The 14,236-nt window shown below is 42.7% G+C and overlaps 1 protein-coding gene across 1 annotated transcript in view; it reads left to right on the forward strand.

Moving 5' to 3' along the window:
• Window positions 1-3,098: 3,098 nt before the first annotated feature.
• igsf3 (immunoglobulin superfamily, member 3) overlaps window positions 3,099-14,236 on the forward strand; it is a 64,811-nt gene continuing 53,673 nt past the window's right edge. The window contains exon 1 of the mRNA XM_067228646.1: window positions 3,099-3,497. Coding sequence (XP_067084747.1) covers window positions 3,458-3,497 — 40 coding nt within the window. The 5' untranslated portion in view covers window positions 3,099-3,457. The remainder of the gene's footprint in view (window positions 3,498-14,236) is intronic.

Below are 14,236 nucleotides of genomic sequence, written 5' to 3' on the forward strand. Positions count from 1 at the left end.
GTCGAACCCAGTGAAACTGACAGGACTAAGGCCTGGACCAAGGCATAAAGGGTGTATAAGAAAGATACTAACATTGCGTGCTAGGGCAAATATGTATACATGTGTGTGCCTGTGTGTGTGTATACATGTATGCATACATTTTATAAGATGTAGAAAGAAAGTCTATATGTATCTATAAAGTATATCGAGAGAATGCAGTTTTCCAACATCCTGCTCTTTAACACTGACAAACTCCTGTGAAGAGGAGAGAAATTAAATTAATCATTTATTTACAATCTGGATGGGCTATGAAAAAAATTTAAAGTCGGAAGAAAATATGTTTAACAAATCATTTTTCTCTCGGCAATACCCAAAGTCTCAACCTCAACTGCAACCCAGAGCAGTCACATAAGTTTTACTTTCTCAGATGATGTTACTCTTGATTATAGGGCTTTTCTCACATGCAGGCAGATATATCATGGCTGGATATCATTGTGGAATGTGAGTTAAACGGTGACTGTGTGATCTCTGTTTCCATGGAGACTGACCAATTTGGAGTACCTAGGTCCTCGCTCAATGGTGCAACCTGCCACTAAACCGACACGTGGTAGCTGTGTGTATGTCTGTGTGTGTTTGTGTATATGGGTATGAAAGCTACCTGGAGCAATAAAGGGCTGGTAGAAGGAACATCCAAGTGTGTGTCTGTGTATGTATGTGAGAGCTAAACGTTTTCCTATGAGGTTATTCTTGTTACGGTGCAACAATGTTCGGACCTTAAAAAAGGACTCATGAGATGAAGGTTCAAAGGTGATTCGCTCTGGATAAGAGCATCTACTAAATGACTAAATGTATTTAATGTCCAGGAAAAGTTTGTGTGAAGCTGGGGTATGGGCTGCAGGTCTTCAGGCGAGAGCAGGCCAAGGAAAGTAGCTTACTGGAGAAACGCTGGAGTCTCGACTGGGAACTGAAAATCACAGGGAAAAAAGGTAAGAATGTCCCTGTACTTACTGTAAGTCGCTCTGGATAAGAGCGTCTGCTAAATGACTAAATGTAAATGTCAATGTATCCACAAAAATAGGTAGGAATTTGCAATACTCAGAGACTGAGCGGCCTCGTAGTTCACCATGTGGCTGATGTAACGATCTGGCAGAGTTTTGATGGTGAGCAGGGTTTAAATAGGTCATTGGTTGCTGATTTGCCACAGGTGAGAATGGTTGTCTGTTCCCGTAAGACTCCGCCCATACACACACACACAGGGAAAGTGAGGGAGGAGAACACAAGGAAAAGGAAAACAGAACCAGTGTCACAGCCAGGGGCATGACAATTCTTACTTGATTTGCACACACAGAAACCTGCCAATCTGAGTAGATATAGGATAGAGGTCTAAATATACTGACAGATACCCTGTCATAGTTATAGATGCCCATAGCAACTACTACAGACTTAAACTAATGCTGCACAGCACACTACTACAGCTTAACTGCATGCAATATTAAAATCCTTTATCCCCTGACCAATGATCAATATTTATAATCCCAAATGGATTATGCTAGTTTAACAATAAAGATCCACCTTTTTAATCTATCAAACATAGGCTATATTTTATTGCTTCCTCTATCGGAAATCGTTGTTAGCCAAAGTGTATGGAGACATGAGAGATCAGTAAGATGCCAAATCAACTGACTTGAGTAGACTTGAATAGAGCAGTGGTCTTCAACCCTGGTCCATAAGGCCTGTAGACAGTCCCGTATAGATCTTTCCCTGCTCTCACACACCTGATTCAAATGAATGGGTCGTTATTAAGCTTCTGCAGAGTTTCACAACGGCATTCATTTGTGTGTTGAAGAAGTTCCTGTTTTTATGTTTCCAGATCATTTTAAAGTAGGCTACGTCTCACCTTTTCTACTATCGTCAGGAAGCTTAGCTTTTCTGAATTTCTTTACCACATTGTTCCTTAATATGTCATGGCTCAATTTATAATATAATTAAATGCCGTTTTAAAGGCAAAATCCTGTTCTTTCATTAGTATTAAAATATCCGCATCTATGCAAGGAACAGTGTTTCTGTAATAGGGTATTGTGCCTACATTTGCAGTTACAATATTGAATAGCCAAGTGCTCTCTACTTGGTTTTAGAATAATTAACGAAGACTCAGAACTCGGTCGTAACCTACGACTGAGTACGAAAACAGACAATGAGAATTATTGGATTTTTGGGGAGTTTATTCGGCACCCTCAACAGAAAGCGTGCATTGATTTCAAGTCGCTGTCCGCTCTTTCTGGAGAGGTGAGGTGTTGCGCTTCACTAGGTCCAGAGAGGTGGAGCTGGACTTGGTCAGCTCCACCCATTTGGCTCTGCAGTGAGCACCACTTGGTTATTGGGTGGGACATGGAAAGTAGGCTAGCCCCACGCATTGGCCGCGGTGAGACTGTGGGGTGGGTGAAGCCTATGCTAAACGCTGCTTCGTTTTCAAATTACAAATAAGGAAAACAACAGTGGCCCATTCACGATTCGAGACTCATACCAGGAAATATCAAGAAATACATCCACGCCTGGAAATTCGAAAGAAAGTAAACGTTATTTGACTTTGAACTAAGGAGACCAACGACTGGCGAGACAGACGTTGGAGAATATACGCAACTAGTAGCTATGTGTAGTTTTATTTTTTAGGCGGAATGCCTGCAGGTTACTCCGTACGCAGGAGACACTAAAAGCGTTCAATTGCTTTTACAACTCTTGAACTGTCCTTAAGAATCTGAAAAAATAATATTAGTATTAGCTATGGGCTGGATTTTGTGCACCATTGTCCACATTTAGTAATATACGGAATTAGGTTTATCCAACCCACCGATTTCCTTCCTAAATTGTAAAGGCTACGGTATTGATCCTATATATGGCATCAACTGAATAGAGAACAAAACCAGTGTCTACCGCCGGAGTAAATTAGTGATTTAGGCTATATAGGCAGGTCAGTGCAGGACAGATTCGCGGAACTTTATATGTAGAACGATAGAGTTTTGGGGTCATTGTAGCTTAAGTCTGTATATGTTATCAAAGCTGATCCTCTTGGACTTCTTCTGAGACTACTCACCAACCATTCTTTTGAGAATCGCCTCCGCAGTCTCTTGGATGCGTCGGGAAGGGATAATAGGTTGGGTCGCCGAGGCGGAGTTATAGGGGCATGTCGTCATTGTGAACAAAAGCTATCTGAAGGTGATAAGTGAAAGGAATACACGCGCTTCTCTAGTTTAACCTAGGCTACCTTACTATCTCACAGAACGTGAACGGAGGGCATCGCGCGGGCTGCTGGCTGGGCGACCTTTCTTCACAGTGGAAAAGATTTCACTCTCAAAGGGACTGTATAGGAGCTTCCGTCCCACGGTAGTTGGTCAACTGCCACTCGTTTTTTGCAACGAACCTTTGCGACCCGAGACGGATTATAGGCTCCTATAACATTATCTTTGTGGGACTGCAGACAATGGGAATCCGTACGCTCCTTATTGCGTGTTCGGTGCTTGGTAAGTCTCGCCTGTTTGAGTGCTTCTCTTCAATGTAGCCGTGTCGGTCGAAGATACCGATTTCTCACATTTTTACTGAATAAGTCTCTTTCGACACACCCAAATAAGGGCACACCTGGCTGTAGCCTATGTCGACAGAATCCAATCTGAGTAATAATGTGAGTAAGTGTGAGGGTGCGTCGGCCAATACGCCATTTAAGAGGTTTTGTGTGATGTGCAATTTTATTAGTCAATCAAATAACATGCCCTTGACCAGTTGTTAGGTTGTGTATATGATATCGACCTGGATGAAAGATAAGTGTACGTATGTTTGTGTGGTATTCTAGGTTAATGTGATATTTGGACGTAAATCTCAGATTAACCCTCTGTGGACTGAGCTCCTCTGTTTAAGGATGAGCAGGATCAAACATGACAGGCCACATAACTGTGTAATCTTGATACACACACACACACACACGCACCTACCTCCATGTCAGAGTGTGTGTGCATGTGTGTTGAATGTCAGATAGTGAGGCTCTCCAGGATACTTTGGCGATGCTGATATTGTCTCAGATATAAGCCTGTAATGTTCTGTTTCACCCCTCACTTTTGCTCCCTCACACACACATGTGAATAACCAGTCTCACTAATTTGTCACAACACACACATACACACACAGACACTCATTGCGAACTGTTCCAAACAAACACCAGATGGCTGGTCTGTTTCTGGACAGGAAGCATGTCAGAACGGGTGTGCATGTGTATGTATGTGTGACCCAAGAATGGATCATTGCCCACTAAAGAGCCCTGGTTGGATGAAAGGATTAGCTGTCTTCTTTCAGACGATGATGCACAAGATGATGATGCTGATGATGATACGCACACTCACAAAATAAATACTGTATATGTGTGTGTGTATTTAATGACTGACTCGGTAATGGCCCTTTTCCCTAGGAGAAGGACAGGTATTCATACAATTCGTTCAGTTCATACAAGTCAGGAAGGGAGTCAGGTGGCTGAGCGGTGAGGGAGTCGGACTAGTAATTCGAAGGTTGCCAGTTCGATTCCCGATCATACCAACTGACGTTGTGTCCTTGGGCAAGGCACTTCACCCTACTTGCCTCGGGGGAATGTCCCTGTACTTACTGTAAGTCGCTCTGGATAAGAGCGTCTGCTAAATGACTAAATGTAAATGTAAGTCATTGTCCTAGACATGAGTAGAGAACAGCAGTATTCAGCTCTTCAGCTGTACCATTCAGACATGTCCTTCTCAGTCTTGCTGCTTTAGGTCTTATATAAATGCTGAGTGTTACACACAAAGTGGCTGGCTTGGTTCCTCCCATAAACGTATAGCTTTATAACATCAAATTCGCATTGTTAATGCACATTGACCACACTTTACCACCAATGTGGGCATCGAGTTTGTGTGTGTTTGTGTGTGCATTTATGTGTGTGGGAGAGGAGCAGACAGATACAAGTGTGGTTTGTGTATGGGAAAGAAAAGTGAGAGACTGTGTGTAGGTGTGTTCATTTGGTTTGTCTCAGCCATCAAGGTGTTTATAACTAAACAGAGCATGGTGGGATGTATGACTGTTGGGTTCATTGTTAATGTTCACTCATTACTGTTCTCCTTGTCTCAGATCAGCCTCTCAAAGCCAGTCAGAACCAATAGATGTCTGATCTCAGACCTCCAAACTTAAATTTGTATTTATCATTTTGCATGCCATGGAAATATCCAGCTTCTCAGCTATTGTACATGTAAATGTAACTCCATCTCTGCTTAAACACAAAGTACATTATTTCAGTCTTCATTAGTTTAGGTGTTTTCTTTCTTTCTCCCACTCTCATTATCTATATGGTTACAGTTGTACATTTGTCAAATGCAGACTTTTTAAAGGATAACTCCCTCACATCTAAGCAATGCCCCTCACCCCGAGGTATGTCAGAATGACAGCTGTGTGTCACTCACAGCCCAATTGCCATGTGTTTTCCACACACACACGCACACCCACACACACACCCACACACGCGCGCGCACACACACACACACTATTCCAGAACGGAAGGAATCTCATTCCTGGGTCAAGACAGAGAGCTCTTTAAACATGTCTCCATTAGACTTGCTAATGTTACTATGATGCTACAAGTAATTGGTTCTCTACTATATTTTAGAGTCTGTTACATTTACCCAAAATGTTTGGCCAGTATGAACTTGGATGCTAATGTGATCAGTCAGCCTTTGTATGTGTGTGGTCCTACATCTGTGTGCATTCTACGGCAGTCAAAAGTTATTTTTGGTTTGAAGTTTGCCTGAGTGTCTCTAGATTTTGTGTTGATTAATAGTTGTGTGTACATGCTGTGTGTGTAGTCTGTTTATATCCATCACAGTATGTCTTCAGACTTTTTCTTTTAATCAGGCTTGTTGTTTCACCTGTCAACAAATGTAACAGTCATTCCATTCAACGGTGCGATTGCTAGGGTGCTGATCAGCAGCTGCTTATGAATATTCACATGCAGAGCTAATTATTGGTCATTATGTTGTTGTAGGCTGAGGGTGGACAGTCCTGATTTGTCAGGGATTGATAGAGCTTTATGTAGGGCCTGCATGGATGTCAGGCATGCCTGTCTGCCAACTGGCAATATAACACACAGTGGGTATTCATGTGTGTGGATAGGTGGGTGGGTTTGTGTGTGTGTCATTGTCATGCTTGCCCTGAGGACTGTTTACTCCCCTCCCAAATAGGGTTGTCTCTAACTCCCTCCTCACTCTACAGTCCTCACAAATTGTAGACTGGTCACAACTGACTGTATATCGTTGCTTCTAAAAATGACATCTGTATATATATGTGTGTGTGTGTGCACTTTATTCCTGAGGACCAGTCCTGATCAAAGGCTGTAGAAGTATTCTGTTGGCTGCCCTCTCTTTCTCCACAGACACACACACTCCCTCCTCCACACCACTAGAAAGTGTATTGTTTCTCACTGTCTCTAGGAGCTAGCCTAGTCACAGAGCCAGACTTGTCCTGGCTTCTACTAGTTATTGTCAGGGCAGACAGGAGGCCTACTGCCCACCAACGCATGTCCCTGTTATTGTTTATTGGAACATATTCTTACCTTGAAAATTTGTTTTTTCCTGGTAGTACCCAAACACGCTCGCATATTACACACAAAGGCAGATGTGGTACTGCACACTACAGCGCTGCACAATCTAAACAATGACGTGTTCATTGCTTTGCTTTAGAGTAGAATGAGTAGAAAGAATCTGATGGTGGGTTCGTCTCAGCATAATTTAGCATATTTAAGACTTTAGCTCCAACCAGTTTACAGCATGCTAATTATCTATGGACCAAGGGTAGACCAATATGTCTGTCACAACATACGTAGGGTGCTAAGTAGACAGCAAATGGAGAGATATAGAATAAGGAATGTTTGATCATTCCAAAGACCTCTGTCCATTAAGTCCAAGTATGTGGTACTAGAATTGGTACTTCTCTAAAATGACGCGTGACCCTATTGCAGCCCCATGGTCATCAGGCGATTGGAGTGTTCAAACAGGATCTGGGATTCACAGGGTTTTACTTTTCCACAAACACCCACAACTCTCTCTGCTTCTGTCTCCCACCTATATCCAGCCTTGCTGGTTCACACAAGACGCTGTTGCTATGGTCACAGCTCCCCCACTGCACCCACAATCCTAAAGCATTGTCTGTCTCTCTTTCTTCTCTTTCTATCTCTCTCTCTGACACACCACTCACACAGGCTTACTTATTCTCCTACATTTTAATAAAAACATAAATGATGTAACGTTTATCGTCATCCCACATACATCACCACTGTAATATTTTATCTTATTAAATCTTACACATACAGGCGCACACACACATGTCCATGGCAGCCTATTGGTGTGTGTGCTGCTGTTATTTTAAATATGGTTAAAAAGAAGAGCCAGTTATCATGGGAGTGAGCTAATAAGAGATTGATTGATGGATTGTGTGTGTGTGTGAATCTTAGGCCTGAAAGTACAATTGATTGACAAAGGCAGAGAAGTCTATTTGAAGAGACTAATTAATAGTTAATTAGTTTCCACTCCAAATCTGCAGCTTAATACACAAACATAAGGAGTGATTGACAACTAGCTAGCGTGTCTATCTCACCCACCAACACACACACACACGCACACACACACACACACATACAACAACAGAAAAGGACATCATGCTACTGTGTAGTAAATAAGTTATATATTTAATGAACCTATCCAGTGTTTGGGTAGTGTTTGTGAATTACTCTGTGGCCAATGTTCTGGTTCAGAAATAGAGTTATCCGTCGAGTGGTGTGTTGATGGTAGTGAGGTTGGAGAGCAGTGAGAGGTTCACACTACCTTAGTGCTGGATTATGATTTATTGCTCAATTGTTTTTGTGTCAGATTCCAATGTTAACTGGTCACAGTCCTAAACTGAGCTGCATGTGCAAAAGAACATGAAGATGTCAATGGCAGCACACTTCTGTAGTACGTAAGTCACTGAAGCCAGCGGTTTTATGTATAAATTGAAGTGCAGTGGAAGCCACCAAATGATGAGCAGATGATGAGGAGAAAGGGAGACACATTTTTTATTTGTATTCACTGAGGGACATAGATTTGTGACAAATGTTAACCTACAGTTGCATAAAGTTGCAGAAATTCCAATATGATTGTTCAGACTAAAGGGGTGTTGCATAAAATCAGACCCTAAATCAGATTTGGGACCACATATGAAAGTGGCTCATATCCCAATTGAAAATATTAGATTCCATCAGATTTCTGCTATTCACACTGTACATTTTTTTTTCTGAATCATGACCCAAAATCTTTGATTTGGACAATTTTTGCCTGCAGTCAGAATGTAGCCTTTGTCATTCAGTCTGGGTGTGTTGGATGGTGGATTTGGGAGGGTAAAGGGGGTGGAGACTAGGGAACACTGGGGGATGGACGGACAACAGGAGAGTGGTGTTGGGGTAGGGAGCAGGTGGCTTTAATGGAGTTAATTGACTAGGAGGGCGGAAACTCGTGGCTGAGCTGGGAGTAGATGAGAGAGAGTGTGTGTGCGTGTGTGTGTGTACATGCGTGCGCGTGTGACTATAGTACACAGTATATAGACTGTGTGACTATAGTACTACAGTGTATAGACTATAGTGCGAAGCAGGATTTGGGGGTTGGCAAGTTAACTTCAGGTTTATTCCTGGGTTTTCAGTGTCACAACATTTATATCTCCATGGTAACTTCCGCTGTACAACTTACCTGCTTGGGAGTAGGCTATGTTTGAAATAACAGATCATGACACTTATGACAGCACTGCCTCCTGACCAATCAATTCTCAAAATGGCATCATCATTCTTAGAAGATCCAGTGAATAGTGAGAGGGTCAAAGGTAGGTTAAGAGACCGACAAAATCCTTTGATTTTCCATGATAAGTATCTAGAGATAGACCTACGACCTACCCCCCTATATCTGTAGACATAGATTTTCAGCAGAGGAAATTACTTATTTGTCACCTTTTTGATCCTTTTAAGCTTATTACCTTACTTTAGATTTGAACGTATGCGTTTTTATATTTGTACTTGATTTGCTCGCAAATCCTGTTAAAACTACCAGGGATGCTGCTGAAAGAATATGGCATTGTAATTATTGTCAGATCAACTTGTGATTGGGTAGTGATACTGATAATATAAATGCCAAATAACTTGGTTATTTTTTAACAGTCAGTCACTTTTTGCCAACTTTCCATCCTGCCTTTGGCAGCAGCAACTGTTTTGCTTTTAGCCTGGATGATATTTATTTATATATTTTTGGTAAAAATAGCCTATTCCTTTTAGAGCTTTCTCATCTTGTGTAAAATATTTGGCTCTGGTAACCATGCCCATGTTTGATATTGGTCATATGGTGCAAACATCAACCCTTTTACGTAAACCTGCTCTGATATATGAGGGAGAAAAAGAAGCGACGCTACCCATCCCTGACTCCTCTCAATTATTTATTAATTATAGGATGGCTACAGTGTGGCCCTAAGCATATGTAAGCACACACCCATGGCCTGGTCCGCCCCTGCTGCACCTAGCCTGGCCCGAGCATCTGTGGCTGATGGGCCTGCTGGTGTTTTGTGTGAATACGGATGCCCTGAGGGGACATCTTTCAGTGCCGGCTCATAGAGCACCGGGTTTTACTCTACTGTCTCACCGCTCCACTGGAACCACGGCGAAAGACAAACTGCACTCTAGTAGATAGATGTGTGTGTCAAAGAAAGATGGATGTGTATTTATGCTTGTACAGCATGTGAGGGAGGGATACCGGGGCAGTTTGTGTGCATTGGTAAGAAAGAATAAGATAAGGAGAGAGGGTGTGTGCATCTGTGTGAGAGAACGTGTGTCTGTATGAGTGTGTCGGCAGGATTTTACTCCGCTCTTGTGTAACAAAGCTGTCACATAGGTAACACTTTTCATGCCACCACGGGTGTGTTTGTGGAAATTCTGGAAGTTTGACCAATATTGTCATGGGTAATGAATGCCACTTGGGTATTTCAATGGAGACACCATGGGGCTGTAGGCAACGTGATGGACAGCTAAATGAGCAAACAAGGGAATTGCCACCAAGGTAAAATGGGGACCATTAACCAAAATGCAGTTTCCTTTGGTAAGTGAATGCCCATAGAAGTAGAGTGGGCATCTTATGTTATTTTTTCCAATAAAGGTGCTGCAGTAGTACTTTTCAAATGGTACCACTGCCTAAATGGTCCCTGGACCAACTTTCACAAACAAAAAGCACAAAATGACGTTGATGACATCAAAGGACAGTATTTTCTTTCTGTGAAGGCCAATTTGAACTTGAAATTGGCAATTGCGTAATTAAAATGAATGGACAGAGATTTTTTTTCCAATGTGGTGGGATAGCTTTTTTTAACAACTGAGGATATGGCCGTTAAATATAATTTGCTTAAGAAAAAGGGGGGGGACAGATTTCCAGCATCATCCTACCCCACATCTGATCTGACACTGCACGCATTATGTTAAGGACCCTTGCAGATTTCCTAACTATTCTTCTCTTCTCTGGCATTTGCCTTTTGAAGAGTGCCTCTCTGAATATCTGATGTTATGCACGTCTGATAGGAAGCAGTTGTCGGAGAAGTGGGAAGCGACCAGAAAATGCCTACTAACTCTATCCAATGTTCTGATTCGCTGCTCGTGGCTAAAGTAGACTTGCGACAGTTTGTTTACTCGGGGGGTTGCCACAGTGTAAGAAAGAGAGTGTGTGGGTGAGTATTAGTGGGAAGTGCTTGATGTCTTCAATGTCTGCAAGCCATTGTGTCTGCTATTGAACAACGGTTGGTTCCTCCACTTTTCTGTGTGTCTCGCTCTCTGGCCTTTCTGTCGTTCTTTCAAGCCATCCTCTCCCTTCTTACTATTCACTTCCTGTCTTCCTCCTTCTCTGCTGTTTCTCTCCCCCAGTCCCTCAGACCCCAATATAGTGGCAAGAGTCTGACATGCTCTCATTATCCCTCACTTCATCCCTTCCGTGTCCCTTCTTCTAATCTCATCCCTCTCTTTTTAAGTATTGTTATAGTATAGTATATATTTATATAGTATAGTATATAGTTAATAGATGAAAAGGCCCTTGTAAGATGCTTATTAGTGTGTTTGCTATCAGCAAGGCATACTATTGTTATCTCAAATATTCTTATTATTAGGGTTCCTCCATCATAAGGAAACCTATTGTTACTGTATTAAGGTTTCACCGCCAGGTGATAGTAGGCAATTAATAATTGTACTGTTGTTGAGGCTATGTTTATTTTCAGTGCTTCACTGCTAAAACGTAATTTTTTCATAGAGATTCAGCATTGGTTGAAGGACAGAAACTACAGAGTAGTTTCTCTCTCTCAATCTCTCTCAATGTCTCTCTCTCTGTGAGTGGCCGTAATAGTCAGTAGTTAAAGTTCTCTGCACATCTTTTACTAGCCTTTAATGTCTGCAATTACTGCTGTTCTCTCGTCTCTCCACTGTTTCATTCCACCCTCTTCTTTGTTCCTCTTGTCTCTGTACTCCTCCCTCCCTTCTCTTCTTCCTCTCCTTCTCATTTTTGATTCCACTATATTCTGTACTCGGAAACGGTTTAACCTGGGGTTTGTAGTGTACAGAGGAAAATGCGCGCGTGCGTGCACGCACACACAGAAGTTGTGTACACCAGTCCCTCAGTGTGCCTCATGCAGTACCCTTGAGACTGGCTCGGCCGCTCTGTCTCTCCTCTTCTTCACTCCTCCTCCACTCCCTCCCTCTCTCCCTCTGCCTCTCTGATGATCTTAACAAGACTTCAGTTCTCAGATGAGAGTGAGGCTCCCACTGGGAGGGAGGACACTAGCTCGGTCCTGCTCTTTATTTCCTTCTTTTTTTATTTTAGTAGTGGATGCATATTTCACCACCTTATGCTGCCTTGTTCCCCGGAAAGTATGAGGGTCTCGTTCAGATGAGCTTCTATCCTCCTGTGTGGGTGACAGAAATTGCCCCTCCTGTTGTCTTTTTTGAGGGGACACAGGATATTACTGTCCTCACTAGCTATTCACATGGACTGCACACATCCCATAATAACAACCTTCGACAATGGTGATTTTCCATGACGCTGGAAAAAAGCATTATGCAAAAACACCACCCATCCCACACACCCAGTGACATCACATACAAAAAGGCAGATGATTGGCCACGCCTCAGGGTCTGATGGGACTCGGAAGTTGAGCCCTGAGATATTGCAATCAGAATGTGATTAAATAAATGCCTTTTATAATGGTCAGGTCACGTAACCTGTCCAGTTATGTGGTGTTGTCACTGCAGTGAAGTTATGTGGCGATATTCACGCTAGGAAAGAGAAACTAAAGCGACAAAAACCTTCTGTCAACACAAGTTTAAAATAAACATCAAAAAGGAATGCAGAGATTAACACAATTGAATGTACATATGAATTTACTAGTGGTTTGTAGACCCTGTTCAACTAAAGAGGAATGGGGAGGGGGGGGGGGGCGAGAGAGGAGAGAGAGATCCCAGCTGCTGCATACACAGAGACAAGAGAAGTGGTTGAAGTGTGAGTGTGCGAACATACTTGCATGTCTAAACAGTGTAAGGTGATACAGATAGTAGGTCCCTTTCCAGTCCAGATGTGCTGTGTGTCACGGGCTAAACTAGTGGTGTGTGTGTGCTTCCTGCTGTTTTAACTCAGGATGAGACACCAACCACAAATGATTGGATTAGTGTTTAACCCCCCCCGCTCTTAGCATAATCCTCTTAGTAGCTTCCGCTATGTGTGTGTATGTGTGCGTGTAATTCTCAAATCTTCCGTCCCTGTTGTTTGATGGTCAGTATCAGCCAGCAGTTAAGCACAGAGGTCATAACAAAGGTATTTGTGCGAGTGTATACTGTGTGTGTATGTGTGTGAGGAGACAAAGGCTGAGGTTTGTAGACACAAATGTTGGGGGGGGGGGGGTGATAGATGAGTGGTTGTTTTAGGGCTTTAGCCTGGTAAATGCAGTGCAGCCAGCCAGAGGTGACGAACAGAAGTGAAAGAGGGATTATGATGGAGGGATGGACAGAAAGTGATCAGTTTGAGGTCTGCTTTCGGAACGTCATTGTCAGACTTCCTCAAATAGCCTTCAGAGAAACGGGAGCTTTGAAGTTCCGAGAGCCGCTTATATCCGACACTAAAAGACACAGAGAACCGCAAGGCATGGAAGAGACAGCAGTTTACTCTGGGGTGTGTGTGTGTGTGGGGGGGGGGGGTTGAGAATGAAGAATTTACCCAGAGGGAGGGAGTGGGGGAAGAGAGATGGAGGGAGAGTGTGGCACGTGGAGTGTGAAGAAAGCAGTGAGAGAAGACTGGAGGAAGGCACTAAGAAATAAGGGGGGGGGGGGGGGGAAGGAATGAAGATGCCAGAAGAGAGAAAGTGAGAGAGAAGGAGGGAGGGACGGATGGAAGATTATTTTTTTATTACTACAAACATACAGTAGTGTACAGTTTCAGAAGCAAGAATGTGGATGATGTCAGTCTCAGGAAATGACACTACTGCTATCAGTAATATGAACAGCCGTTATTTGAGAAGCAGAAATGTAGCAGCATGACTGTGCTGTATGTGGTCAGACGGAGGGGCTCCATGCAAGCGCTGCTAATCCTGTTAGCCCTGCTTTTCAAGTTAGCCCTAGCTAGCATTGTTAACCATGCTAAATGGCATTGTGACATTAGCATACTGGCACATTAACATCACAAAGCAACAGAGAGCAGGATGCTTCTTGACCTCATACATGAGTTTGTCCCTCTTTTTCCCTTAAACGTCTCTCTTCCTCTTTCTTTTTCTCTTCTTCTAGTTGTGTTCATTTCAGACCAGTTAGTGTGTTAGTAGTGATCCACTGGAATAAGCTGACCAGAGAGTTATTTATGTCTGTTAATTCTTCACTCTTATTGACTGAAAATCCTATTGAGTTGCGTCAGCCAACAACAAATCAGAGATTTGTGACGCTTTGTGAGCGCTTGATCAAATGTGCCAGCAAATAAAATAGAGACAAGTAGGAATAAGAGTATAAAATGGGGAAAATGGAGGCTTCACTCGTAGTGTGGTCAGCCGAAACACTGACCACAGATGTTGTAACTGAGATGTTCCTCTAAGAGAAAGAAAAACTGATCAATCCTGATCCTGGGTAAGGGTTATCCTGATCATGGTGTAATGGTCATTGTGCCGTAACAGACAAAAA

This window comes from Osmerus mordax, chromosome 2 (genome assembly GCF_038355195.1).
Source record: "Osmerus mordax isolate fOsmMor3 chromosome 2, fOsmMor3.pri, whole genome shotgun sequence".
In the NCBI taxonomy this organism is placed as follows: Eukaryota; Metazoa; Chordata; class Actinopteri; order Osmeriformes; family Osmeridae; genus Osmerus; species Osmerus mordax.